This window comes from Besnoitia besnoiti, chromosome XI (genome assembly GCF_002563875.1).
Source record: "Besnoitia besnoiti strain Bb-Ger1 chromosome XI, whole genome shotgun sequence".
Classification (NCBI taxonomy): domain Eukaryota; phylum Apicomplexa; class Conoidasida; order Eucoccidiorida; family Sarcocystidae; genus Besnoitia; species Besnoitia besnoiti.
Genome location: NC_042366.1, coordinates 1,017,248 through 1,043,009, shown reverse-complemented (window position 1 = coordinate 1,043,009; position 25,762 = coordinate 1,017,248). Strand labels below are relative to the sequence as shown.

Here is a 25,762-nt window from a genome sequence, read left to right as displayed (position 1 = left end):
GCGAGAGAGCGCCAGCGAAGGACGCGCAGCTGAACGGCTGGCGGACTCTGCTGTCGAGGCTGCGAGGAGAGAAGTTCGATATATAGAGAGAGCGACACGCAGCCGAGCTCCAGCGAAAGCACCTCTGCGAGGGCGAAGACGCTCTGTTACTCCCTAGTCTCCGCGGTCGCCACAGAACAGGCGACAAGAAGAGTACGGAACCGCGACAGACGCACGCGGAGAGGAGAGACACCGCAGGCGCAGGGGAAGATCCTTGAATACGAGGCACCCCCGCGGCAGTCCACAGCTGAGGAGAAGAGAACTGAGCGAAGCCCGAGGGACGGCAATAATATGGGCGAAAAGAGACAAATAACGGGTGCCGAAAAACAGCAAATACGGAATGCACACACAAATAACAGAAGAAAAGAACATCCGGAACGGGAGCTCCAGGCAACTCGCCCACCAGACGCGTCCCCGTAGAATCACCCCTCTGCACAGAAAAAAGGGAACAACCGTCGGTGCATGTGCTTTCCGTTGACTCCCCCCCCCCCTTTCCTTGTTTCCGCAGCCTCCGCGTGTCCTCTCGCTCTCTCTTCGCCGTCCACGTTTGCAGCTGTCGCCTCCGTGCCCGGCTCTCTCTCCCTCCTCTCGCCGGCGGCGCGTGGGAGCCTCGGGTTCCTCGGCTTCGTCTACATCTCGTTGGCATCTCTCTCCGCATCTTCAGTCTTTTCCGTCTGCCTCCCGACTGGGGGTCTCCTCGACGATGCTCCAGCTGTTGATTTCTTCCACACTTTCACCGGGGCCGATGAACGGCAGCGCAATGGAGCGAATCATCAAGGTGCCGCAGATTGAGCACTCGGCCGCCAGGATGTCATCAACCGCGCTAAATAACGGAGAAAATGCAGGAATCAAACACCGGAAAAACTGAAAAAACCACACGCGCAAACGTGAGGCAAGGCCTCCTCCGGTGTCGGTAGCTTCGCAAGACACGGACGAAGAGAGAGAAGATCAGAGAAGACACCAATGGCGAATCGGGCAGAGGCACGCCTCGGCTGCAGAGGCTGCATGCTCGTGCGCACCACCAGGTCGCGCAACAGGTCTGCATATATCTGCATCTTTAAAATGTAAAATATCTCTTTCGAAAAGAGCCGCGATTGAGTGGGTCCACCCCCTCCCTGCATCTGCTTCAGCGCTTTCGCCTCACGCCGAGATGCTGTTTTTTATTTGGGGTTTTTGGCTCACTTTTCGAGTTGCTCCAACTCCTCCGCGGAGGCCCCGTGCTCCAGCGCACGGTCGAGGTCAACCATACGCCGCTCAAACTCAGCCAAGGTGTCGACGTCTGCAGAAAAAAAAAGAAAACCGACACTCGAGAGAAACCCTCAGTCTGCTCCACACGGCTCCCCACCAGCCTTTTATCTCCTGTTGACTCTTCTCCGCATGGTTCAGCTGTCTTTCTCGCATTTCCTGTTGCCTCACTTTTCACGGCCTCGTCTCTATCCGTGTACGGCTTTTGCTATCCTCTCTCGGCCGGGCTCTCACTCCCCTCTTTCTCTCTCCCCGTCTCAATCGCAGCCTTTTTTTCCTGCCTCTCGCTCCCCGCTCTCCCTGTTCGTCTTCTTCGTCTTCTTCCACTGCAGCCGCAGCCGCACCATCACGCACAAAGCATCGGCTTTCGGGTCTCGAAGCTGGGTTTTAACTTTCGTGTCGTTCGTTTCACGCGAAACCTCCTCACCCATGGCAGGCACGAGAAGGCGCTGGCAGCACGAAGCGTGGAAGCAGTGACCGCAGCAGAAGGCGTAGAAGCGCTCGGTGAAGATCGACTCGCAGCACACGTCGCAGATCTGGTCGACTTCAACGACGACGCACCTTCGCACGCGCATCCACGCACAAATCCGGACACAAAGCTCCCGTCTGACAATGCATGCAAGGCGGTACACATATGCATCTATTTAGCTAGCTCTACATATACATATATGCATATGCGTATGAAGTCAGTCTGCCAGCAGAGCCGAGGCGCACGGGTACTGGACGCGAAAACGACCCGCCTCTGCCTAGAGATCTCGCAGGGCTGTTGGAGTAGAGAGAGGAGGCGAAACAGGAAGCCTTGATTTGGCGGCTTGAAGCGCGCAGCCTCTTCGCCTCGCGCGCCAAAATCCGCACTCGGCAACGCGGGAGCAGCTGCTCCGTGAGAAGGAAAAACCGTTCATGCGCGCGTCTCTGCGCACGAATCTTGCGGAGACGCTTGCGACATTCGACAGACGCGTGTGCCCTATCTGCGACATCCTCTCCTCGGGCGGTGCGCGTGTTTGTCGTTGTGCCTACCGCTGATTAACAGTCCTCAGTTCATCTTTGAGGGACGCGATCGCCTCCTTGTGAGTCTCCATCTCTTGGAAGCGAGACGCAATGCGCTGCTCGTAGGCGTCCAGGGACGCGCAGATCTCTTCCTTCAAGGTGTCAATCACTGTCGAGTCAGAGATGTACGGAAGCACGTCCTAAACAGTCCAGGGGCACATACGACATGCATTCAGAAATACGCAGCGACCTCTCATGCAAATATACATATAGATGCATATACATATACATATATATATGTATATGAATATGGACGCGTGCGCTGTGCATGTGAATCTCCTGCTTGAGTGAAGGAGACCCAGCTGCATGCGGCAAAAAGTCGATTTAGAGCCGGTGGAGAATCCGACGAGGGGACGCTCCAATTATCAACAAAATTATGGATATTCATTTACGTATAGCGCTCGTTCACTTCCCACGCGGGCGAAGAGCCCCCTGTGGACAGCTAGCGTCCATGGGTAGATATAGACGCAGATTTATATATAGACATATAGATATAGATGTAGACTCAGATATAGAGACAGCTAGACAGGGACATACACACAAACATATATTTATACATCTATGCATATAAACATATATACATACGTACATGTATACATACACATACATATATACATACATAGATTCAGATGCAGATATCGCTCCAGAGAGAGACAAAAATATGCATCCTTGTGGCGCGTCTGTTGTGCGTGAAAACGCACGCGACAGTCATCGCGTCCCCCCGCGGAGTCGAGTCTGAGCCCTTGTGCATGTGCGCTTTCTGGTTTCGAGGTGGGGCGCATCGAGAACGCAACAGTCGCAGACGTTCCTGAACAACTAAAGTGCCCGCGTAGAAGCTGCCGCGCAGTCCACGGCACGCGAGATCCGTACTTGGATCTTCAGCAGGTTGCCTGAACGCTTGACAAGTGCGACCAGCGCCGGAACATCCTCGTGGAGGGCCTGAGAAAGAGAGAGAGATGGCAGCACACAAACGCTGATTTCGCAGAGGAAACGACGAGATCTGAGGAGGCAAGACGCGCCCGATGGACAACCTACCGCGTGGTGCGCCAGACGAAGCCACAGCTGCTGGCGCTGAGAAGGATCCGCGGGTGCGTTGGCAGCGTGTTGACCGAGCGTCATGTCGTTCGTCGCGAGGGCCTTCTCCACGGCTTCCTAAGCAACATAGACACCCCACAGAGGCCCGAAGCGTTGCAGGCGCGCGAGCGCAGTTCAGTCGGTGTGAGGCGCCCACGCAGCCGCCCACGCAGCCGCCCACGAAGCCTTCAAACCCATCGAGGCGAGAAACGCGGGGAGGGGCGGAGTCTCCACCGCCTGAGCACGCGTCGCCTGACGCGTGCGGACATGCCACTTCCGAAGACTCAGCGGGCAGCAAACCCGACGGGCTGCAGAGCCTCATGGCGGGGAGAAAACAGGAAACCAACAAGTCTCCATACAAGAGAGGAAAACGAAGGCTGCAGTCCCGCGGCGCCCAGACTCGTTCGGGTGACGCACAGACCCCCCACTCCGGCGACTAGCGAAGGCTGAGACCGCTCTCGCAAAGGGCTACGGCAGCAGAAGGAGACGCGGAAACGCACAAATCCAGTCAAAGCGCAGCGAGGCTTGATGTTTTTGTTTCGCGTGAAACGCGAAACAAAAACATCAACACAGAGGAGGTTTACCCGAAAACTACGAAGCGGACGACGCTGTAGCCGCGCGTGCACGGCCGGCGGGTGACCTCACCGTGTGGAGCCCAAGGAGCCCGTAGAGGAGGACGGCAGACCGCTCGCGGCCTTTCTCGAGGCAGAAGCGAAGGGCGAACTGGGGATCGAAGGGGAGGTGACCCGGCTGAGAGAAGATGAAAAAACCGGCAAACCCACTTTGGAATAACATAAAAAGAAACACGACGGGGAGTGAGAAGCAGCAAAAGCTGCTCCGAGCGCCTCGATTCGCAAACGGGCTCGCTTAAGGGAACGATAAGGAACGCTCAAGCGGGAGCCTGCGCGTGCATGCCTTTTCTCATCTGCCTCCACGCCGAGACTTATTGTGTGTGATGTGTCTGTCGCCATCTACCTCCTCGTTTTTCTGCTTGCGTTTTGCAGGCCGGACAGCGGCAACCCAGCCTGACAGGTCACCTGCAGCCCCTCATTCTCTGAACTCCGGCGTTGGTTCCCTGTGATCCACTCGCCCGCGGCTCGCATCTCTACAGGGGTAGAATCCCATCAATGCTCTCGCATCCCCTGGACTCCCTCCAAGCCCATTGCCTCCCGCTCTTACATGCACACATATGTACATATATAGCCAGATGCGCATACATCACATATACGCGTATATTCAGATATATATATATATACATATTCATGTAGACATATATACGTACATACATATATATATACATATTCATATATACATATGTATATATACTTATTCATATATATATATATATATATTCACATAATCATATATACATTTATTCATATACACATATACATGCACTTGCATCCTGGCGATACGAGGATGGGCGTCTGCTGCCTTTCGCTCCTGGCCTCACCTTCTGCGCAGCCAGCAGCCTGAGGAGGTCGGTTTCGTCCTCGGCTTCAGCCTTGAACACGATGAGTGCGTTCCACAGCCCCGAGAGCCCTTTCCAGCGGCCGTGGGTCTCGCCCACGCTGTGCGGGCCGCTAGAGAGAAAACGTTTTTGCGTCGCGAGCGGCAGACGCGAAGAGACCCCGCCGCCGCGCGCGCCCAGCCACGCCGAATCGCCTTCCGCAGCCCGGTCCGCCAAGTCGCCAGAAAACACCGCGGACGCGAAGGAGCCTGGAAAAAAATCACAAGCGGGGATACATTTATAAATATATATATTTATGTTTATAGATGTATTTATATACGCACGACTAAAACAGAAAAAGGCCACTCCGCCCGCTCAGCTTCCCCCCCCCTCCCCACGGCTCGCGGCTCTTCTGCGGACTCTACGGTTGAGCCAGCCGGCTTCCTCCCCTGATCAGGACGTTTTCTTCGTCTCCTCACCGCCTGCCGCCGCACCGCTCTTGAAGGGCGTCGCCAGCCTCGCAAAGTGGATGAGGAGCTCCAGCGCACACTCTCGGCGTTCCGCGCAGCCTTCCCGGGTGCTGCCCTGTGCGTCTCTTAGGCCGTCGTCTGGTGCCTGCGCCCGCATTGTCTCCCGATCGGCGCCGCGGCAGTGGAGAAGCGCAGGAAGCAACTTCGAGGGGTCGATGTGCGCAAACGCTGGGGAGATGCACATCGCAGTGAAGGCCCGCGGTTCGTGCCGAAAGAGCAACGGCGAGAGACGGTAAAGAAGCGAGTCGCGGAGCGGAAAGTCGCTCATGCATGCAAGCTTTTCTGAAGGTCACACATACACACACAGACACACGCAAACACGAAGACTACAGACGAGAACAAAACCGCGCTATCCATCCTCTAGCGGGTATCTCCGCCTCTCTGCACGGTCTTCGTTGAGTCGGCGCGCGTGTCCTTCCGCGGGCTTCACTCAGTGACCCCCCCCCCCGCGCGCGCTTTAATAAAAAAAACTTAATAAATGTGCCGTTTAATAAAATAAGTAAGACTGACTTCGATATTTTAGCATCTAAAAAAACTTCACAGAGACCCCGGCCTCGCGGGTGTGCGGTGAAGGAAGCCCCCCACGTCAGCAGCCGGAAGGGAGACAGTCGGTCTGAGTCTCGATGCCGCGCGCCGGAGATGAAAAGAGGCGAGGCAACCTTCATTCTCTGGTCACCACGACTCTCGCGCCTCGGCGGATTCACGAGCTGCGGCGTGCGCGTTTTCTCTGCGTGTCTGCAACGAATTAGCGCCCTGCGCATCGAAGTCCAGCTGCGCGTACCGATGACAGTCGCGTAGTCTCGGCGGCTCAAGTAGTGGATCACGACACTCTCGAGGTCTCCGCAGAGCTCCGCGAAGTGATGAAGTTCATCGAAGCGTCCGTGCGCCTGCAGCAGCGCATAGACCGTGGCCTGAAAGGAACGCAGCACGCGGCACGGCGCTGAGAAAGATAAAGGCGGCGCGAACGCGGACGAGAAAGAACCCCTGAGAGAGGAGACAAGGACAATTTGGCAGGGGAGTTGGCGTCTAGAATTTATATATGACAGTCTCAACTTGGATGCACAGATGGATTAATCCTTGCACAGACTGAACCTAGTTGAATTCATGCAAATGAGTTCAAAAAACACGAGAAGGACAAGCATCAAAGTAATACCCGAGGGAGACGTAACGAAGGCGCAACCGCCCAGTTGCCACTGAAGACGCACCATGAGGCGACGACTCTAACGGATAAGGAGAAAGGGCCCGCGGCGACCAGGGGAGAGATGAAAAATTAAAACGAAGGGAGAAAATCAAGAGAGAAAGAGGGAGGCACCTCGTGACAGAGAGCCAAAAGCGGAGAACGGAGGGAGGGGAAAAATAGAGGCAGAAAGGGGAGAGGCACATGTCGAATGCTCAGGGTGAGCATCGCATGCAGCCTTGCTCGTTTACCCGGATCTCATCCACACCCCTGAAGTCTGCGAGCAGTCTTCTCAGTTGGTCTCCTGTTTCTTTCTTCTTCTCTTTCAGGAGCTCCACTTCTCTCTCTCTTTCTTCCTCGTGATTCTCTCCACCGCCTCCGTCGTCTGAACCTCGCCCTTCTGTCGCGTCCTCTCTGCCTTGTTGGCTGGTTTTCTCTCCTTTTCGGCGCAGGCGCCTCAGAAGCGCAGCGTCGAGTTGAGCGAGCTCATGCAGAAGAAGCTCCACGATCCAAACAAAGAGCATCACTTGCTGCGGCGTCGGAGCGGCGGTTGACCGCAGGCCGTTCGCATGATCATCCCTGAAAGCATGTACACACACGCGGGCGCCCACAACGCATTCTCCTCGTCTCCCTCCGCTCTCTGGCTCACCCGCGGCGACTCTCAACCTCGCGCGCGCTCTCTTGCCTCCTGTCCAAGTTCTCGCTCTAGAAGGCTACCTCGTTCGTCCTCCTTGCCTCCTTCCCTCCTCTCCCCTCCAGCCTCCGCGGCCGCCGCGGGCCGCGCGGCTCTCTTCACCCGAGAGGCTTTAAGTTCTGCCTTCCTCCGGTGCGGCCTTTGCCGATACTTTCTCCGGTCGTCCCCTCGTCCCTCGCCTACCTCTCAATGGCGCCTGGAGGAGCGCGCGCCCCGAAAAAAAGGCCACTCCCAGGGCCGACGGCGTTGGCGAGCTGCTTGTACCTGCTGAGGAAGAAGCTGCGCAGCGCGAGCGTCTGGCGATGCGCGAAGAAGAAAAGGCAGACCTCCTCGAAGGGGACTGACTGCGCCTGCGCCAACAACTCCGCCGCCTCCACGAACCGCCCGCGCCCGAGCTGCCAATTTGCCTGCGACACGACGACCCGCTCGCGCTGAGCGGCCGTTGCGCAGTGCGAAAGCGCCAGCGCAAACTTGCCTGACGCAAACAAACGGAAACACCGAGAAGTGAAGCGCGCCCGCGGGCGAGACGCCCCGCAGGAAGCAGAGACGACAGCACCTAGCGAGGCACAACCTACAGAGGGCGGGAGTATCCTCTTGCTCTCCACTCTCGCGCAGCATGAAGCGCAGCTGGCGCGCACACGCCGAAAAGCATCACCCCGAGACAAAGCCAGGGCATGCCCCCCCCCCCCCCCCCCCCGCACGCAGGAGCACCAGAGGAGCGGAAGGGCAACTAAGCACCTCGCGGGGCGGGCGGCGTACCTTGCTCGAGGTACAGTCTCCAGGCCTGCGCAGACTCGTTCGAGATGACGATCTGGCAAACGAATGTGTCGGTGTACAGGAAGACGCCGCCGTCGAACGGATCCTGGAGAAGGCGACGCACGACGCCGTACTTCACCGCCGAAAACGGGACTTCCAAAACCTGCAAAAAACGAGAGCCCCACGCCAAAAATGTTTTCAAAGAAGGATCAATATCCAAAAAAGTCCGCGAAAAGACACGCCAAGACAGAGTTGCAGCGCCACCCGAGATACATAAATACAGATATATATATATATACAGATATATATACATACGTATATATATATATATACATGCACATATGTGTATATGTACCGGTATATATTCGTACATATATATGCATACGTACATATGTGGATGCGAACGTATACAGTGTCTGCATGTATATATACCTGGCGGCAGGGAATCGCTGGAAAGAAGAGAAACGGCAAAACGAGGTTTCCACTCCCTAATTCACCACGACCGCGCAGCGCAGAAAACACCGGCAGGCGGTGGCGAGCTGAAATGTCACCGTTCAGAATACCTTAGCAGTTGAAAAACTTCGTCCTACCCCTCTTGAAGCTATGGTAACTACTTCGGCTCGCACAATGGAGCGCGACGACGCCACAGCGGCCTTGCCCGTGCGTCACGACACCAAACACACGCAACGCGCCTACACCGCTACATATCTAAAATTATACGTATATGTTTGTAGTATACAGATACATATAGAGATGGAATTCTGAGGAAAAGTCAACATCGCACCGTTTTCTCGGTGATTCTTGACAGAGCGACGAGTTTTCCGCCGTAGAGCATGAGCACGTGGAAGTCTGTAACGAGGACGGAGAGCGGCGCGGTTCCGGAGCTCGCGGGGAGAAGAAGACTTTCTTCATCGCTTCTTCTCTCGCCCTTCGCTCTCCTCTCTTTCTCAGCCTCTGCCCCGAACCCCCCAGGCGCCAGCGAGTTCTCTTGCCGAGGAAAGGCCAAGACTGAGGGCGGCTCCTGGGAGAAAAATGACCGGGCATCGGGGAGAGAAGCATCCCCATGCTCCGCGGAAGGCGCCCAAAGATGCAGAGTCGACGACACCACGCCGATGCTGGAAAGAAAGAAAGACAGCAGAGAGGAGAAGCCAAGACGCCTACGATGATGAGATGAGAGACGTGGGGGAGGGGAGGGGGGGGGGAGGACAGGAACACGGAGAGGCGAACACGTAGGAAACGCGAAGAAGCCAAGCGGCGCGGACCGCAGGGTTAGGAACACCGGCAAGACACGGGAGCCACTTCACGGAAAGAAACACAGTAACAACTTCTCAGGTTGGGGGAGACATGAGGACGGTTGCCCCTGGCCATCTCGTCTCCGAGATGCGTCGTCCCTCTTCTACCGACGCCGTTCTTTAACCGCCGCCTCACGCGGTGGCTGCTTGACTTGCGCGCGGGGCTCGCGCTGTCTCCTCACCAGGCTGCCGCGATTCTCCCTCTCTTGCGGCCTCTGTCGAAATCTTTCTGTTTCGAAGTTCGGACGCGCTTGGCTTACCCTGTCGTCCAGAAGAGGAGGAGATCTCTACCGCCTTTCTTCTTCACGAGCTGCAGCACAGGGCCGCCGGAGGGGCTTTCCTTCGGCACCTCGAACGCGAGAAAGAGCTTCAAGTCGGTCGGCGAAGTCGAAGACGACGAGAGCGACAAATTTTGCAAAGTTGCAGAGAGATTCGGGTTCCCTGGGAAAAGATAAAGATGCCGCAGAGTCGCTGCAAGAAGCAGCTGGCGCTGGGCGCCCTGAAAAACAAAGAAAGGCCCAAGTTAATCGCTTCTGACCCAGAATCGAAGCGAAACGCGCGGCGAGAGAAAAGAAAAAAACCTTCTCGAGCCGACTAACAAACAGTCCCCGAGGATAATCTTCCTAGACGAAACGTGAGCCTGAACATATATATATATATATATATATATATATATATATATATATATATATATATATGATGCAGACGTGACAGCGCACATACAGTGGTAGGGGCGCGGTGTAGATGGATGCGGAATAGACGCAGCGGAGAAGCGGACACAGGCGCGAGCACGTAGATTGCCACATGCAGCGTTTGGCGAGTGCCAGCGGGCGAGTTCAGTTCCGCTCGTTCGATACGCCTTCCATTTTCCTTTTCAAGGCATTCCGCGCTTACCCCCGCCCAGGGGAGGACTTCGAGACGAACATCTAGCACCGGCGTTCTCTTTGGGAATTGAAGTAGCGGATGAACGTAGCGGTCTTTGCCTGACTCAAACAGGCACTCGACGATGGCGCCGTGGCGCGTGCCTGCGGCCGCACACAGATTTCGACAAGAGACGTTTACCCGAGACGTTTTAAAGAGACGTTTACCCGAGACGTTTTAAAGAGACGTTTCAACGAGACGATTTGACGGCAGGTCCCTCGCGCGCCCTGCGCCCTCGCCTCTGCTCGTCGGTGTGCGGAGAAGTCAGCTCAAGTCTTCCCGACGGATGCGGCCATGCAAGGCGATAGGGCGATGGGTGGACTGCGTTGAGCAAAAAACAAGCGAATATTGAGGTGGCCTCTCCACTCCTCCTTTGCGAAGTCCTCGCAGATGACGAGTACTCGACGAATCGCTTTCAGCGGTCTCTATCTCCCTGTACCTCGCGCCTCATTGTGTCGCATCGTTTTCGTCGAGCTGTTTGTTTTCGCATCCCTTCCTTTCTTGCCTTTCAGGCCGCTTGCTGGCACCCCCCCACCCCCCACTTGGAAACTCTGATTTCTGTTTCCCGCCGCCCCTGTGCCTCTCAGTTCCTCGTCTATAGCGCGCCGCTGTCCTCGCTCCCCCGTGGGCACTGTCCCCGGCCGCCCCTCCTCTCGCTTGCCTTCTCTTTTCTCCGTCGCCCGCGTTTCCTCTCCATCTTTTTTTCTACCCCGCGGCTCCCTGCTCGCCTGCTTTTCGCGTCCCTCTCCCGCGCAAGCTTCCGCGGTTCCTTGTGGCTTCTTTCTCTCTCTGTAGAAAGTCTACCCCAACAGAGGCCATGGGCGACACTCTCTTCGCGTTAGGAGCCCTCCCTCAGGCCCGGCGGCGCCCTCCGCGAGGTTTCGAGGCCCTCACCGCTTACCGATGACGAAGTCGCGCGTGGAGGTCTCGGTCGCCTGCTTGTTCCACGCGACGCTCTCGACGAAGTGATCTTTCAGTCTGGGCAGAAGGCGCGCCTGCTCGCTGCTGAAGTGCACATAGTAGTTGTCCCCGTTCGCCATCGCGACCAGGCAGTGGAAGCCCTTGGAGTCAAGGAACACGCGGCGAATTTCGCGCCTCTCTGGACAAAAACAACGCGCATGCGCATTCCCGACACGCCCGCCTAGCTCCGCTGCAGAGCCGCGAGACGATATTGAGGATTCGGAACCACGTTTTTCAAGAAGTGACGCGATCTCCTGGTTGCAAGTTCCATTTGTGAACTCTTTTCGTCTGTTCCCACGTGATGGCGCCAGATGACACGAAGGGACAGAAAAGCAGAAGAAAGAAGAAGAGGCGGCGGAGAGGCCGCGTCGGAAGAGACATGCCACAGTACAGCGACTTGAAAGGCCGCGGAGAGAATCCTCCAGTTCTATGTGCAATCTTTGATCCTGTCGACGCCTGCCCCCCCGCTCGAGAGAGGCACGCGAGACAGCGGCGGCAGCTCGAGAGGTTGCCTCTCGACTGCAGGGCAGCAGATAGTCGGAAAAGAAAGCTAGAGACAGCTAAGCGCAAAAACGCAATATGCATCCTATCTTGTCAAAAGATATATCTTTGCTTCGCAGAAACGAGTCGTTTCGCCATGCTCTAGCGGCTTTCCTCGCACGGAGAGACGCCACTGAGCACGCCCGCGACGGGTTCACGGCCCCTTGCTCCTCACGTCAGGCGATGGTTGAAGGCATTTCGAAACCGAGCCCAGCTGGGGCCGCTGAGTCTATTCAGTAGCATCGTACTCGGAGTGATCACATCTGAGACAGGATAATTTCCCAGTTTTTCCTGAGGAGTGTAGACTACGAGTTGGACAACTGGTGTAGATCTTGACGGCCCTCGCGTTTACCGCCAGACCGTCCGCACCCGGGCACCATCGCGCACACAGCCTCACCTGCCGGTTTCGGCGACGGGAACTCGATAAGGGCTCCTTCGTTTTCATCGGGGTGCCATCGAATGAGGTCTCCGTTCAGGCAGGCCACGTAGAGACAGCGGCTCGCCGCGGCGACAGAGACGATTCCTCCACGGGCTTTGAGCGAAGAATCGTTGTAGATGCGCAGCACACGCGGAGTGAATGAAGGCCCGCTCTCCTCGACTTCGGGCTCAGCGAGCGCCGAAAAGGCGAGGGATGCAAACCCGCAGGCGCCGCGAGGGGGGGGCGGCATCGCGGCGGCAGGCGAGGCAGGCGAGGGCTGCAGGCGGGGCACAACGCAGCCCTGGAGGCGCACGCCCTGCGGAGACGGGAAGGCGAGGAGTTCGGCCTCGCGGCGAACGCCTCGAAACCAAGTTAGAGGTGGGGAGCGAGGAAAAGAGAGAACTGGATTCCAGAGACAGAAGCATGCGCATGTGGCAGCGTGCGAAGGAAACAAATCGAGTGCGAGTGGCGAAAACAAACGGCGCCAGACAGAGAGAGAGAAAACCGAAGAGCGGAGAGACGGGAGAAGCAGGTCAAGTCTTTGGCAGGACCGCCGGGCGCGTCATCGTGCCGAGAGGGAAACAGAAAACGCGAGGAGACGCGAGCAGGAAGGGAAAGACGCCGCCGCCTAAAGGCGAGAGAGCGGCTGAAAGGCAGAAGCCTCCAAGAGGATTTCGACCCTCAGCTATCGCATCTCGCCCTGCATGTATTTTGCTGCATCGGAAAGACCATGGACACGTCCTACAGCTGCGCAGGGGGTTTGAACCGCGCGCGGGGGAGAGAGCGAAGCCTGTGGCAGCGAGGCGACAGGCAGAACGATCAAGAGTGAAAACAAACTCGGATAGGTGAAGGAGAGATTACAAGCAAGACTAGCAAGACAAGGGGGAGAGGGAAAAACTGTGCAACGCGCAGGAAAACAGAGGGGACTAGAGGACGCGACTGGAGACAGAGACGAAAGGCATGCGGATGCACCGAGCCAAAGAAAGTAACTGCCGGACAGATAAGAAGGGATCCCTCGAAGTTTCTCATTCTCGACGGAAAGCAGTAGTTGAAGCAAAACTTAGGAGCGACGCAGCTGGCGCGGTGCCTCGCCGGTGGAAGTCCGTGTGCAGATCGGCGAAGTACACGAGCTGAATAGAGCTTTTTTCGCAAGAAGTTATGCGGCTATATGGCACGAGAACGCAATAGCCAAACACCATAACGCAGAGATTTATGGGTGTTGAGAGTTGAATTCCATGCTGACGAGCTTACATTCGCGAGGAAGAATGTGCGCAGCGCGACAAGCGAGAGGAGACCTTTGTCCTGTCTCGATTTTGAAAAGAAATGGCGAGCGCGACCGGCGAAACTGAGACTGGAGACTCGGACCGGAGGATGAAGCAAAGGCTTGGACGAGGTCAAAGAAAGGCGAGGTAAGCATATATGGGCAGAGAAAGTAACCGCTATTGCCACACCCTCTTTTCCAAGAACAAGCGAAGCACGAGACAGTGTGCATGCAGAAAAAGACTTGAGTGCCTATACAACGCAATAATGCTGTTCGCCGCGGCAGCTGCATTGCGTGCCGTGAGTCCTCTGCAATGAGCAGCGTGTCCGGTGGAACTCTGGTATAGGGTCGCCTGGAAGTTTGCACCCTTTGTTTCAAAAAGAGAGGATCTCACTTCGGAAGAAGGAGGGTTTTTTTGTTCGTCTTTGCTTGAGCCTGCAGGAGGAATATCTGGGCGCGAACTCTCTTCGGTTCCAGTCGCTCTTGGCGATCGTTCTCTCGCGAGGACTCCGTCTCGAGACTGACTGGGCAGTGGAGAGAGAGACTGAACCAGACTCGAAAAAGGCTCTAGATATGTTGTTTGTGGTTTAGACAGTCGACTGTCCGCGTCGTTGTCCCGCGGAGTCTGAAGCTCCGGACTGAGAACTCGCCTTCGGAAATCGTTTCCAGCGAGCCGGTTGGTGCTCGCGTTGTTCTTCGACCTTTCTCCGTTTGCCTGTGCGTTTCTCTCTCGCTGGCGACAGACAAGCCGCGGGCCTCCCCTTCGTGTCATTCACCGCAATGGCGACCCCCGCAGCGGGCGCCGACCCTCGCGGCGAGCAGGCGGGCGAATACCCGAGGGTCGCTCCGCTGTCCTCGTCGCAGTCGAGCGGTCCTGCGCCTTCTGCGCCGCCTGCAGGGGCCCCGTTGGCGCCCGCAGCGTCGACGTGGCTCGTCGCCGCCGTGGTGCTTCTGCTGACGCTGCCTGTCGGAACTCTGCTGGACGGCCTCTTCTTGACGCCCGGCGCGCGCACACCTGGTGGCGCGCCGCTGTCGGGGGCCTCGCCGGGGCTGTGGGACCGTCTCTTCACGCCAGACAATCCCCTGCCTAGCAACGTGGGCGTGCATCAAGTGACGGTGCAGCTGTGCACGTCCTGATCGAGCGCCGGCGCCCTGAGGCAGTTGGCTGACTTCTTGAGTTACCAACTGCAGCACCTGCCAGGGTTCCACATTGTCGCTGTCGACTACCAGCCTGCCTTGTTCTTCCGCGCGCTCGGCAAGCTGCTCGACGTCCTCTGCTGGGCTTCCCTCGCGCTCGTCGTCTTCATCCGACCAATCTGCGCCTTCTTTGGCTGGACTGCGCCGGTCGCGGAGCGGCGCGCAGGCGAGCAGCCGCGGCTGCCCGACTGGGCGGAGGCGCTGGAGACCAACCGCGTGACAGCCATCATCTCTGCCTTCTTCGGCGCACAGGTCCTCAGGTCGCTGCTGATTCCCAGCAACGCCTTCGAGATCCACTTCGGGCAGAACTTGCTGTGGTCAACGCTGCAAAACGGGCGCATGCCCAACGGCCGCGACATCCTTCGCGGTCTCGAGGCCCTGGGCGTCCGCGTCGCCGACCCCATGTAAGGATCCGGAGGTGGGCGCCGCGTGCGCGACCGCGCGGAAGAGGGCACGCGGAAGCCCCGCGAAAGACTGAGCTGCAGCGCCTGGCGTGTGCGCCAACGCGAGTGGTAGAACACGTGCGAGGGGTACTTCAGGATATAGGCGTTCGCCTGTGCACTCACTCGTCATGCATGGGGGAGGACGTGGGCGGCTCGATGCATGCGATGGTCTGCGCTCGACGAGGGGGCGAGTTTCGTGCGAAGGGAAATTACGAGGAGTTAGGAGTCGGGGCGCCCAGGACAAGTGACCGAGGGAAGACAAACGGCCAAACCCATAGGGGAGGCAGAAAGCAAACAGCTTGATCAGCACACATGTATCAATATGTAAATACGTATAAATGCATGTATGCTAGTTTTGGGGTGGCAGGCTCATTTACCAGACAAGCACAAGGAAGGGGAAAAAAACGAACAACGATTTGAGAGCTTTGATGCAGAGAGCAGTGCAGTGTTTGCACCGAGGCAGGGCCGCGAGGGAGGATGCTGGCGAAAACCTCTACGCGTGAGGCCGCCGGCGGCTGATAGTCGATTTTGTTTCGGTTAAAGATTGTGCGTTTCTTATGCTCACACTACCGAAGAATCGTCGTTCCATCACGTGTTGATGGCCTGTCCAGTTTCCGGAACACCAGAGAATGGAGAAAGCTTTTGGAACCGAAATGCCAAACTCACAGTGGTCGCTTCGGAGACATGTTTATAAGTTTCCCCGCTGTCGGTTTCCCGCGGTCATCTGCCGCGTCCACTAGAGACAAAGTGAGCCATCTGTTCCAGTAGTACGAGGCAAGTACGCTGCGCCCTTCTGCGGAAGCATGCGCCTCAGCCGAGGGGAGCTTCAGCGAAGAGTTTTCTGTTTCGTGGTCAAACTAGGATTCGCCAAAGCGGCAGATACGGCGACGGCGATGGGGCGAGAAGACAACGGATATCAACAGGGTTTCGGGCCAGTGTGGTTACGGCATGACCTCGCAGTATGCCACGCAGTCAAGCAGCGGTTCGAATAATCAGTGCTCACCCATTTCACACAGCAGTCCTGTTAGCATGTGCATACATGCAGGTTCTCAGCAGTATCAAGGTAGAATTGAGGTGTGAGCTATCGAGGACAGCTGCGATCGGCAGAGCGGCGCGTCCCATGCAATCGAAATAACGTAAAACTGCAAATGAAGTCAAGAAAGCTGCCAGCGATGACCTGTGTACTCAACTGAGTCCTCAAAGTCATAAAAGTGGGCAAGCGTTCGCGATGTAGGTGACGCATGCCGGTGTGAATGGAATGGCTGTAAGCCTTCAAATGACATATGCACCAAGGTTTCTCGTATAGGTGGAGACGCCACGAACTGTTTCCATGGTTCGCCGGCTGCAGCCGTACCCCCCCCACCTCAACCAGGGCTCCGGGAGAGCTGTTGATGTCAGCGAGCCCGCGTTAATAAAACTGCGAGAAACAGGTTGCCTGTCTTCCTTATGTCTTGGAGATTCGTATCCAAGTCACTATGTCCTGAAACAATGCCATAGCTGCGTGCCTGTCACTTCTGCATTAATATTTCTACTTTCACGCTTCCAAAAGCAAGAATACCAGAGGATTCGTGCGGAGCCGCTTGTGCTCTTATATATACTAAGGCTCAAAACAAAGACTGCGCGATCTTAGCGGGATTGACATTGTGGGTCAAGGGGCGCTCCCGAACTGGGTGAGCGTTCTGGGAGAAACGCTTGTAGGGCTCTCGACTCAGAAAACTGTTTTTTCTCGAGAAGGAGGCGCCGCAAGCGTCGCGTATCGCTTCCTTTTGCATCCAAAATTGAGACTGTGAAATTGGCGTTGGCTTCGACTGCGGTTCGGCCATAGAGGAAAAGCGCCACGCAGCCTGTCTGAGAGAGAATACGCACGGACCCAGCCGGTACGAGTGCTAGTCAAAGATGCTTACGAAGATCAGAAAGAGGTCCCGCATACTGTTAGAGCGAAATGTCGAGCTGCATGTGGGCGAACACGCACGTGGCTCACGTATCTGCGATGTATGTGCTTTTAGCGAAGCGCGAAACCAGGGAAGCAGTGTCCTAATGTGACGGCGTGAGCAGAGTGTGTCGACGTTTATTTTGATGTACAAAAGTCATATGCCCGAAGGTCCAGCAGGAAGGACCCACACAGGCGTTGTCCCCGCTGTAGGATCACTCTGTTGGAACGCTGTGCGTAATGCTCTTTAAGGAAAAGATTTAAGCCCCAGCACGGGGCTCCCCATGGTGGTCAGCTTACAAATTCCTTGGGCGACGGAGCGATAAGGGGTCGAGGGTTCGGATCCACACGCAGAATGTTCTTCTTCACTCCGCCGCGAGATACGGAAAAAGGCGAAACGTCTAGCAACCGGGTAGAATGAGAGGATCAAACAGAGGGGATTAGAGATATGGGGGACAACCGGAAGGAAGAGCTGGAAAAGATACTCGCGAAAATGCAGTGGAAACTGTATGTGGAGGAAGATGACACAGGTTGCGTTTTCTCGTGTGAAGTCGCCTGCCTGCACGGTTTCTGACACCTGATCAGACCTTCAGCGGAATCAAACTAGGAAATCCGTTACACCTGCCTCCAGCCAAAACCATATGCAATAAGCAAGCAAACAAGATGATGCAAGAAAGAGTGGCATTGTCTCATGATAGTTTTGGCACAGTCAACTCTCCATGACTCTCTCGACCGAGAGAGCTTGCTTCATATAACAGCGGTGTTCCCCGTACCCTTGTCGCGGACTCGTGTACGATGCACGTGGAAGTCTTCAACAAACCAGTCGAGTTCGACGCGCTTCTTCGACATAGCCGTTGTGAAATGTCCGAAGCCGAATAGCGTGTGCTCGGAGGCTTTAGCCGCACCACCTTGAGCCGTGGCGCTAGACATGATAGGCGGCACAAGGTGAGGACCGACTCAGCGCCAGCAGTTCTGCCTCATGGAACATGCGCAGTAGCTCTTCAAACTCCTCTGTTTCTCCAACTGGGTACGGTTCATTGTCTTCTCGGCAGTGTGGCTGAGAGCATCCTCGTGACTCTCGGAGACGGGGAATGCGTGGATGTGTCCGCGGATGCGTCTAGCGAGGACATCATATCCGGCCAATAAAACTGAGCGGACGCATCTGGCGAGTAAAGACAGGGGGCGAACGAGAAAAAGTAATCACTCGTCAACCGCCAAATACTGAAACCGGCTTCGGGAAGAGAGGGCCAAGGATCAGGATACCAAGTCGGTCCTGACAGCCGCAAAACTACAAAAATATAACAGCATTGAAGAATGGCAACTAGGAGTATCTATCAGTACTAATGAGCAAGGACTGCACACGCCCTTGTAGATTTTGAGGGATAGATATGCGCAGATGAGCTTTGACGTGTTTGAAACTTTTTTGCAGAGACTTGAAGCATGCACAAGAGTGTCAAAACTCGCAGAAACCATACGGAGTAGCGCCCGAAAGATAAACTCTTGGTCTTTAAGCTCAGTGCGGCAATGACTCGGTGAAGCCGGGATCACAAAGTTTCACGATGTAGTTCGCCGGACGACTGTGGTGAAGGGCGGGTTCCACACACGACAGCATATCAACGGGTGAAGTCTCTCATCGTCGTGAGAAGACAGGGGAAAAACACGGACCATGTAATTTCGAGAAAGCCGCGGGATCTCCTGAGAGTCAAGTAAATTTCCCTCAGAGGCTTTTACTCTCGACGACGGCCTCAACTCCAGGCGATCCTCTTTTACATCTGCACATCCGAATGCGGCACAAGCCACTATTGAACAGTCTGCTCCCATAGCATGAAATTAGCCAGTGTGCAGCTGTGGAGAGCATGAAGAGCTGGAATCGCGGAAATCAATGCTCGCCGGACTCTCGCCTACTCGGCAACACTGACTCGTAGGAGCTCCGCATGTGGTTTTGGGTGAATCTTTCTTGCAGGAGTGTGCGTATGACGAATTCCAAAAAAGCCGAAAAGAGGGATGCTGGAGTAATATGGCGGAATCTATGAGCTTACTTTTCCACATGCACGCCTGGACAGCCGGGGACTGAGAGTCAACCAGCTTCCTCATAGCTTTTTAACTGTATTCTTACGCTTGCTACGAAAAAGCCTCTGTCGCCCGCTCTACCCGACTTGTGCCCGGAGGCCTCTCCCCGAAGATTTCACTGGCCGCTACGGAACCAATGTAAATACCTTGAATAACAGGACCTTAAGATATACCGGCAGTCCATGCTACGCTTTCCCTTCCCACGAGTTCGGGAATAGCACTCGCCTTGACTGACAGGCCGCCCCCCTACCGATCTTCAGAGTACTCGTCCCCTCCACACAGATACAAGTGGGCGAGACCATAACCTAATGGAAAAACCAGCAACTATGAGGTTTGGCTCTGCCGGTTATGTCTCATATGCATTTCGACTCCCACGCATTAGCTGGTTTTCAAGGTGTCCCGGTGCGCTGCGTTTCCGCAACCTGAGCGTATGCAATTTGACGTCATATTTCTCGATCCTGTCGTATCTGTTGCGGTGCACCTCTCCAGCAGTCGCACAACGTGTTCCATATAGGGATGACACGCGCACCTGAGGGTCCGGCAGACCGCAAGTAGAAGCCAGAAGATAGCCAATAAAAACAATTGAGTGAGGCCACTTGTCTGAGTGTGACAGTAGGCACGTGACGAAGGGGAGTGAGCACGATACTATGTGGGGGCTGGACCTACCGGTAAATGATGCTCTTTGAGACACTGGCGAGGCTAGAACCCGCATGTGGGAGCACCCTGAGTCTTTTAGGTCATATTGAAGGCCTCCAGTGCTTGAGAGGCGACGTCTAATGGGACGGTCACAAAAAACTAAAAAGCGCCACTTAGCCCCTCTGCAAATTACATGTTCTAGCTCCTAAGCGGCTCTCCGTGGCCGCCCGTCGAATATGCTGCGGAGCGTGAAATGCATGAGTGAATAGTACGCCTCCTTGCTATAGCATGGCTTCCAGATCCAAAAATGTGACGCGGTTCAGTACGGGAAAAACTTTTCCCTGACGTCGCATAATGCCTTCGGAGCGAGACACCAGCCGGGTTGACCTCGTACCACCAGCCAGCGTGGACGCAGGCTATGTCGCGGCAGCAAATACCGACTAAAAAGCCGCACGCATTTGCGCAAGACCCACCCTCCGTTTCTACACAATAACCTAAATGTATAAAAAGAAAAAAAACGTTGGAGAGAGTATAATACTGCGAAACAGAAACCGTCACGGGGTTCAAGCTCGCCCTGCAGGCTGCTGTCAACCCGGCGCAGCGATATGCATACTACGGCGGGTAGCCGGGCAGGGTCCGCTCCTCAGCTCACGTACCAGTCAAAGCACGAAACAATGTGTCGTGCAATAGCTAAGCCGCGGCAGGGGGGTGTCCTTTCAAACATTCGATTCTGAGATGCCAAGGACATTTTGCCCTGCTGCAGACTTCGGTGCATGCAGTACGCAGCGAGGAAATTGCAGTGCGCGTCTGCGCAATGCAACTGTACCCGAAACGGGAGAAAAGAAGCTCTGGCTGCTACATCTTCGCGACGGACAGCAAACGGTGGGGTCGTACCTGCATCAAGGCTTCGCATGAACGCTCTTTTCCCTCGCCCCCTCCCGACAAGTGTGGGAGGCGGGGAGTCCGGTGACAGCGGCAAAACGCGTGCTGTCGTCGATCAGTGTGATTGTTCCTTCAATTCGAAGGTTCAAAACCCTTTGATGAATGCCACTACTGACCTCTTTGAGGAATTGGCTTGCCTGAACCTCCTTGTTACGCAAACAGGCACTGAGGGGACCATCACACTTTTTGCAATACCGATATCGAGGTGGTCACGTGCTGATGCGTCGACACTGTTCATCTGTGAAGCGGCGGACCTCCGAATGTCACAACGACCGGATGGTAGAAACAAGATTTTACTGCTTCAAACAGTGCAGCGAAATAGCAGACTAGTCTGCTCTGTTTCGGCGGAGCTTCAACCACCGCATGACTTCGGATTCCGACTCAGGAGGCTGTGGAAGTAGGCCCTCTATTTTCGTTGTGATCAGTTCCCTCACGGCATCATGCGTACCCGTGTCGGCGTTTCATATTCGTCTGCGTACTACGCTGGCCTTTTGTTCGTCGCGATCCAGTGTACGTGAACAAAATCCAGAGAGCCGGAGTAGTACGTACCCCAGCATTGCGCCTATTAGCACCCCACATCGGCCCTACACGGTATGTACGGCCTAGATAGAGTATAGTTGCTCATCGTTCTTTATGATTGCTGTTCACCACCATTCCACTGGACTGCTAAAGAGAGCTAAAAGTGTTGGATTTAAACATCACAGTAACCATTTTGCGTGGAAGGTGGAATCGTTGCTAAGCTCCTTCGTACACAGGACGCGGCGTGCACGCCGCCATTCGATCAGCTTAGTAATGTTCGATCAGCATATCGGCCTGTGAATGTGTTTCTGGGGATCAGTTTTCAGGCGCTGTGGGCGTCGTCCACGCAGCCGGCTCCATGTGCTTTTACTGTAGTGGTGGGCATGCCTAGTTAATGAACAGTAATTGAACTGAGGAACACGGGACGAGTGGGACGACAACAGCTTGCATCGGGCAACAACCGCCGCCATCCCTGGTCATCGTTGGGGTTTCCTGCGGCGACGCGCCTGGAGCGCTTAGAATGTTGAAACCACGGGGGTCGCTGGAATTGCAATTATGAAGTCCTTAGCTTCCATTCCATGACGCTGTGAGAAATGACGTCTGCTCGCACCGGTTCACGCAAGACACCACCTGTTCTACCCCACAACAAACCGGCGGATGCAGATGTTTTTTCGGCAACGAAACTATATATCTGGGTATAATAGCAGCACGTTGACTGTGCGGAGATCGTGTTGCTACCAGGCGACAAAGATGCCGAACGCTATCACGCTTTAAAATCAACTCTAAATCCAACGGTTCTGGATCCTCGATCCGTGGGCACTTTCAGTGGACATTAGCAGTCCCTCTGCCCTGCTTTCCTCTGGGCTGAAGCCGTCCTTGGTTCCCCGTTCACGATTTACCACCTCAGGGCGGTGATGCGCCTCAGTCCAGAGGGGAACGGCCTGTCTTTCGTGGTGGAAAGAGTCGCAATCCCAATGCATGAGGTGGCAGCAGCGCGGCCGCTCCGTTCCAAGAGACGGTATGCCGCGACGTTTCAGAACGGAAGGTCCCCAACAGGCCGTGCTACGGTTCACGAAAGGGAGTGTTGCCTGCATTACCCGTCTAACTAGACGCCCTACGGTTCTGGATGAAGCTGAAGTGGACACCGACGGGGAGAATACCCGGAGGGGAGATTTCACTTCTTAGTACACGCTGGATTAGCGGCTTCCTCAGATTGCATCTTGAGATCGGTAAGATGGTGGCTCTACCTCTGTCCGGCGAGGACGCAAGCACCGGCCGACTGCCCTTCTCTATTCAGGACGCCCGAGCGCACATCCACTGCGTGTATTACCTTACCGGGGTACTAGTAATTCCTACGGCACTACGGCTACTACGGATGCGATGGCAGCGAGAAGACAGACTCCCGTAGGCAACGGGGTCATCCGATACCGATCATAGGCTAATATAGAATAGTCTTGCTGCGGTCCAATCACGATACCACAAGAATTCTAGGAAGTGGCGCTCATTTCTATTCTTTCCTTATCATATACCTACCCGACCCTCACACACAAAATGCCTTATTCGGTGCCAACAATTAGTATAATGCCGCTTTGACGGTAACAGTACCAATAACGATAATTCATACGGCGGGTATGAATATTAGTGTGCTCAACCGACTGTCGTTTTGCGGCTGTGTTTATCGAGATACGTGTCTCGACGGCAATTATTTTCGTGTGGGGTGTTGCTCTTTTCTCTGTGCATGCATGCGCGCTGTCGCGTCCACCGGCTTACATTCCGTTTTTTCCTCTCGAGCGCTTGCCTTTTTCGTGTGGTCTTCACGTCACCTTGGGTTGGCGGCGTTTTTGGAAGCACTGGGAATTAGGGTAGGGGAGTTCCGTCGGCTGTGTCTGTCGGTTGGCAGTTTGCTTTTGCTTTCATTATTTTCTTATCCGCCATACTACGGGCATTTCTTCGTCAAACTTTCTCACCCATTGTCCCATCCTTTTGCGGGCAACCTTCCGGGTGCGGGGAATTCGCCGGCCACCTGCTCACCTTCTTCGGTAACTTGTCCCGTCTTTTTTCCCCTGTTCCCTTCTCGTCGCCAAAATGCAGATTTTCGTCAAGACTCTCACCGGCAAGACGATCACTCTTGACGTCGAGCCGTCTGATACCATCGAAAATGTGAAGGCGAAGATCCAGGATAAGGAGGGAATTCCCCCAGACCAGCAGCGTCTGATTTTCGCCGGCAAGCAGCTGGAGGACGGCAGAACTCTGTCCGACTACAACATTCAGAAGGAATCCACCCTCCATTTGGTGAGTGTAATATATTGTATCTGCCGCGTACATTGGACGCTGGTTTTACTTTTTTTTTCTTGACTAGAGGGGCATGCAATGTCTCCGGGGGGTGTCTCACTCATGCACGGGGTGTGGTGGGAAGGAGTCTGAGACCTCGAACCGAAAAAACATGCCGCCGAGGGAAGGACGCTGCTTCCTTCTGTGTGTCTCGCTTTTCTCGAAGAAAGAACTGAGCGAACACGGAAGATCAGCGCGCGGCTGAGGGGTCTGGGGGATGTCCACTGTAGTACTACCGCACAGGAGGATGCCTCTGTGTCTGCACATCGTGACGCATGGAGAGTAATTTGAACATAAGCGGAGCTGCAGAGGATTGGGCGTCTTCTCGCCCATGTGGAGGCTTATTTGTGTGGTTCCAACCCACGTGCCCTTCCGTCGCCGCCGACTGCGCCGCATCATTCCCAAGCCCAATTCGGAGTGGCCTCTATATCTGTATCTGTTCACTGGGATATCTCGCATCATTAGCTTTGAACGGTTCCAATTCGCTTTTGTCGTTCCATTATGTTGGAGGGAGACGTTGACTGCTAGCGCTCTGGCTGCCGGTCAGAGCTGTGGTAGACACCGGGGGCGCGCTTCGGTTAACTTGGGGTCCTCCGTTTGCGCTACTCCTTGCCCGGGGTCTTCTCATGCCTTCTTCGGTTCTGCAGTGTTTCCTTTGTGCGATGCCACGACGGAAAGGCGTTTGACAGACGTATTACTGCACCTTGTCTTTTTGTGTTTTTTTCAGGTCCTTCGCCTGCGTGGAGGCATCATCGAGCCGTCCCTTGCTCTGTTGGCCCAAAAGTACAACTGCGAGAAGAAGGTCTGCCGCAAGTGCTACGCTCGTCTTCCCCCCCGTGCCACCAACTGCAGAAAGAAGAAGTGCGGCCACAGCAACCAGCTCCGCCCCAAGAAGAAGCCCAAGAACTAAGTAGTTGTTCCCTCGCGGACAAAACTCGACAGTTCTCGTCCTTCTTCCTCTGTTCTTCTGCTCCTCTGCGTCTGGGTTTCGGGTCCCCTTCCCGCTGTCTACCACTTGTGTTCAATAATGATGCGAGAGCCGGACTGTCTTTCTGTGTCCATCTGCAGACGCTGAAGACTTTCGGAATCGTGTATGGACACGCGCGTATATAGACGTATATGCGTGTGTGCGTGAGTCTTTATTGAAGAAGTGTGGCGGATGATCAGCGGCTGTATCCTGCCTCCTGGGCTCCACGGAGAGCCTTGCGCGTCTTCCGCATTAGACTGCCTCACATTCTGTAGAAGCCGTTCCTTGAGAACGCAGACGCGTTGAACACTTGCGGTAGATGCAAACACAACAGCCTTTTTATAGAGGTGATCGACAAGCGGCAGTTGTAATAGCGAACACCTAATGCCGACTGCCCCCACGCCTACTGGCGGTCGCACACTGGGGACTGCACTGCTTGATCGTGCTAAGCGCTATTGCATGAAGGTTCATTTGAAGCCTTACGTGAAGCGACTTCAGCCTATTTCAGCACGGTAGTGGAGGTAGTGCACAGGCAGCGTCTCGCTTGTGGGTGATCTCTTCTGGGAAACCTACGAAATGGACATTTTTTCTGACTACGCGCGAGAGGTAGGTGCTGGTCTGTCCCGGAGATGTTTGGTAGAGGGTTAAGTTGTGTATGAGACACGCTCTATCGGCCTCGCCATCATGTCACGCAAACGTGTAAGGGTCCACAGTTTATTAGGCGATCTCGCTTCGCTTGCGCAGCTAGTCTGAAGTTACAAGGCCCTCACTCTTTAGGATGCGTTCCTCCACTCAGGATATGTAAATCAGAGACATGTCAGAACTGAACTCTGCGTTTACAAAGAAACTTCAGTCGAATCTGTGCTCATTCTCCTCCACGCGTGCCAGTTTCAGAAGGGGTACATACCTTACGAAGGCGCCTGGCTTTGTGAGAAGCTGCAGCTCGCTGAATGTTCCGGACTGAGCCGGGTGCATACAGTACCCCAGGGATCGGCAAAGCCCACAACGACGCTCTCAAACCCTCGACAGTCCACTGAAAGAGGATACTGCGACTGTCGCGGATGACATAAGCTAAGAGCGGACTGAAGAAATGGAAAACTAACCTGTTGCCGATTCCAATGTCGATCTACACCCGTCAGTGTCTATCTAGCCTTGCGATCTGTGCCTGTGAGTCTCACAGGACAGAAGACTCATCCGAACCGATTCCTAGGAATTCTACGCGTTGCGGTCATCGAAACACCACAGATCCGCTGAACCATCCGTCTTACGGCTCTAAAACTATTCGCCTGCCACAACTTGTATGCACGTTACGGCCTCAATCCT

The 25,762-nt window shown here is 55.2% G+C and overlaps 3 protein-coding genes across 3 annotated transcripts; 2 read left to right on the top strand and 1 right to left on the bottom strand.

Annotated features, from left to right (window-relative positions):
• Nucleotides 1-699: 699 nt before the first annotated feature.
• On the bottom strand, nucleotides 700-12,393 carry BESB_020330 (Pep3/Vps18/deep orange family protein; the record flags this gene model as incomplete). Its single annotated transcript, XM_029360742.1, has 18 exons — nucleotides 700-862; nucleotides 1,222-1,318; nucleotides 1,712-1,845; nucleotides 2,302-2,471; nucleotides 3,202-3,270; nucleotides 3,367-3,483; nucleotides 4,051-4,155; nucleotides 4,859-5,070; nucleotides 5,335-5,667; nucleotides 6,167-6,296; nucleotides 6,814-7,141; nucleotides 7,440-7,731; nucleotides 8,016-8,175; nucleotides 8,797-9,127; nucleotides 9,565-9,803; nucleotides 10,199-10,329; nucleotides 11,127-11,324; nucleotides 12,123-12,393. The coding sequence occupies 18 exons, from the start codon at nucleotides 12,391-12,393 to the stop codon at nucleotides 700-702; spliced, it is 3,480 nt and encodes a 1,159-aa protein (XP_029216101.1).
• A 1,791-nt stretch (nucleotides 12,394-14,184) lies between these two features.
• Nucleotides 14,185-15,009, top strand: BESB_020320 (uncharacterized protein; the record flags this gene model as incomplete). Its single annotated transcript, XM_029360741.1, has 2 exons — nucleotides 14,185-14,499; nucleotides 14,566-15,009. 2 exons carry the CDS (start codon nucleotides 14,185-14,187, stop codon nucleotides 15,007-15,009), a joined length of 759 nt encoding a protein of 252 aa, XP_029216100.1.
• Nucleotides 15,010-23,226: 8,217 nt separating this feature from the next.
• Nucleotides 23,227-24,382, top strand: BESB_020310 (ribosomal-ubiquitin protein RPL40; the record flags this gene model as incomplete). Its single annotated transcript, XM_029360740.1, has 2 exons — nucleotides 23,227-23,433; nucleotides 24,200-24,382. The coding sequence occupies 2 exons, from the start codon at nucleotides 23,227-23,229 to the stop codon at nucleotides 24,380-24,382; spliced, it is 390 nt and encodes a 129-aa protein (XP_029216099.1).
• Between the last annotated feature and the right edge of the window lie 1,380 nt (nucleotides 24,383-25,762).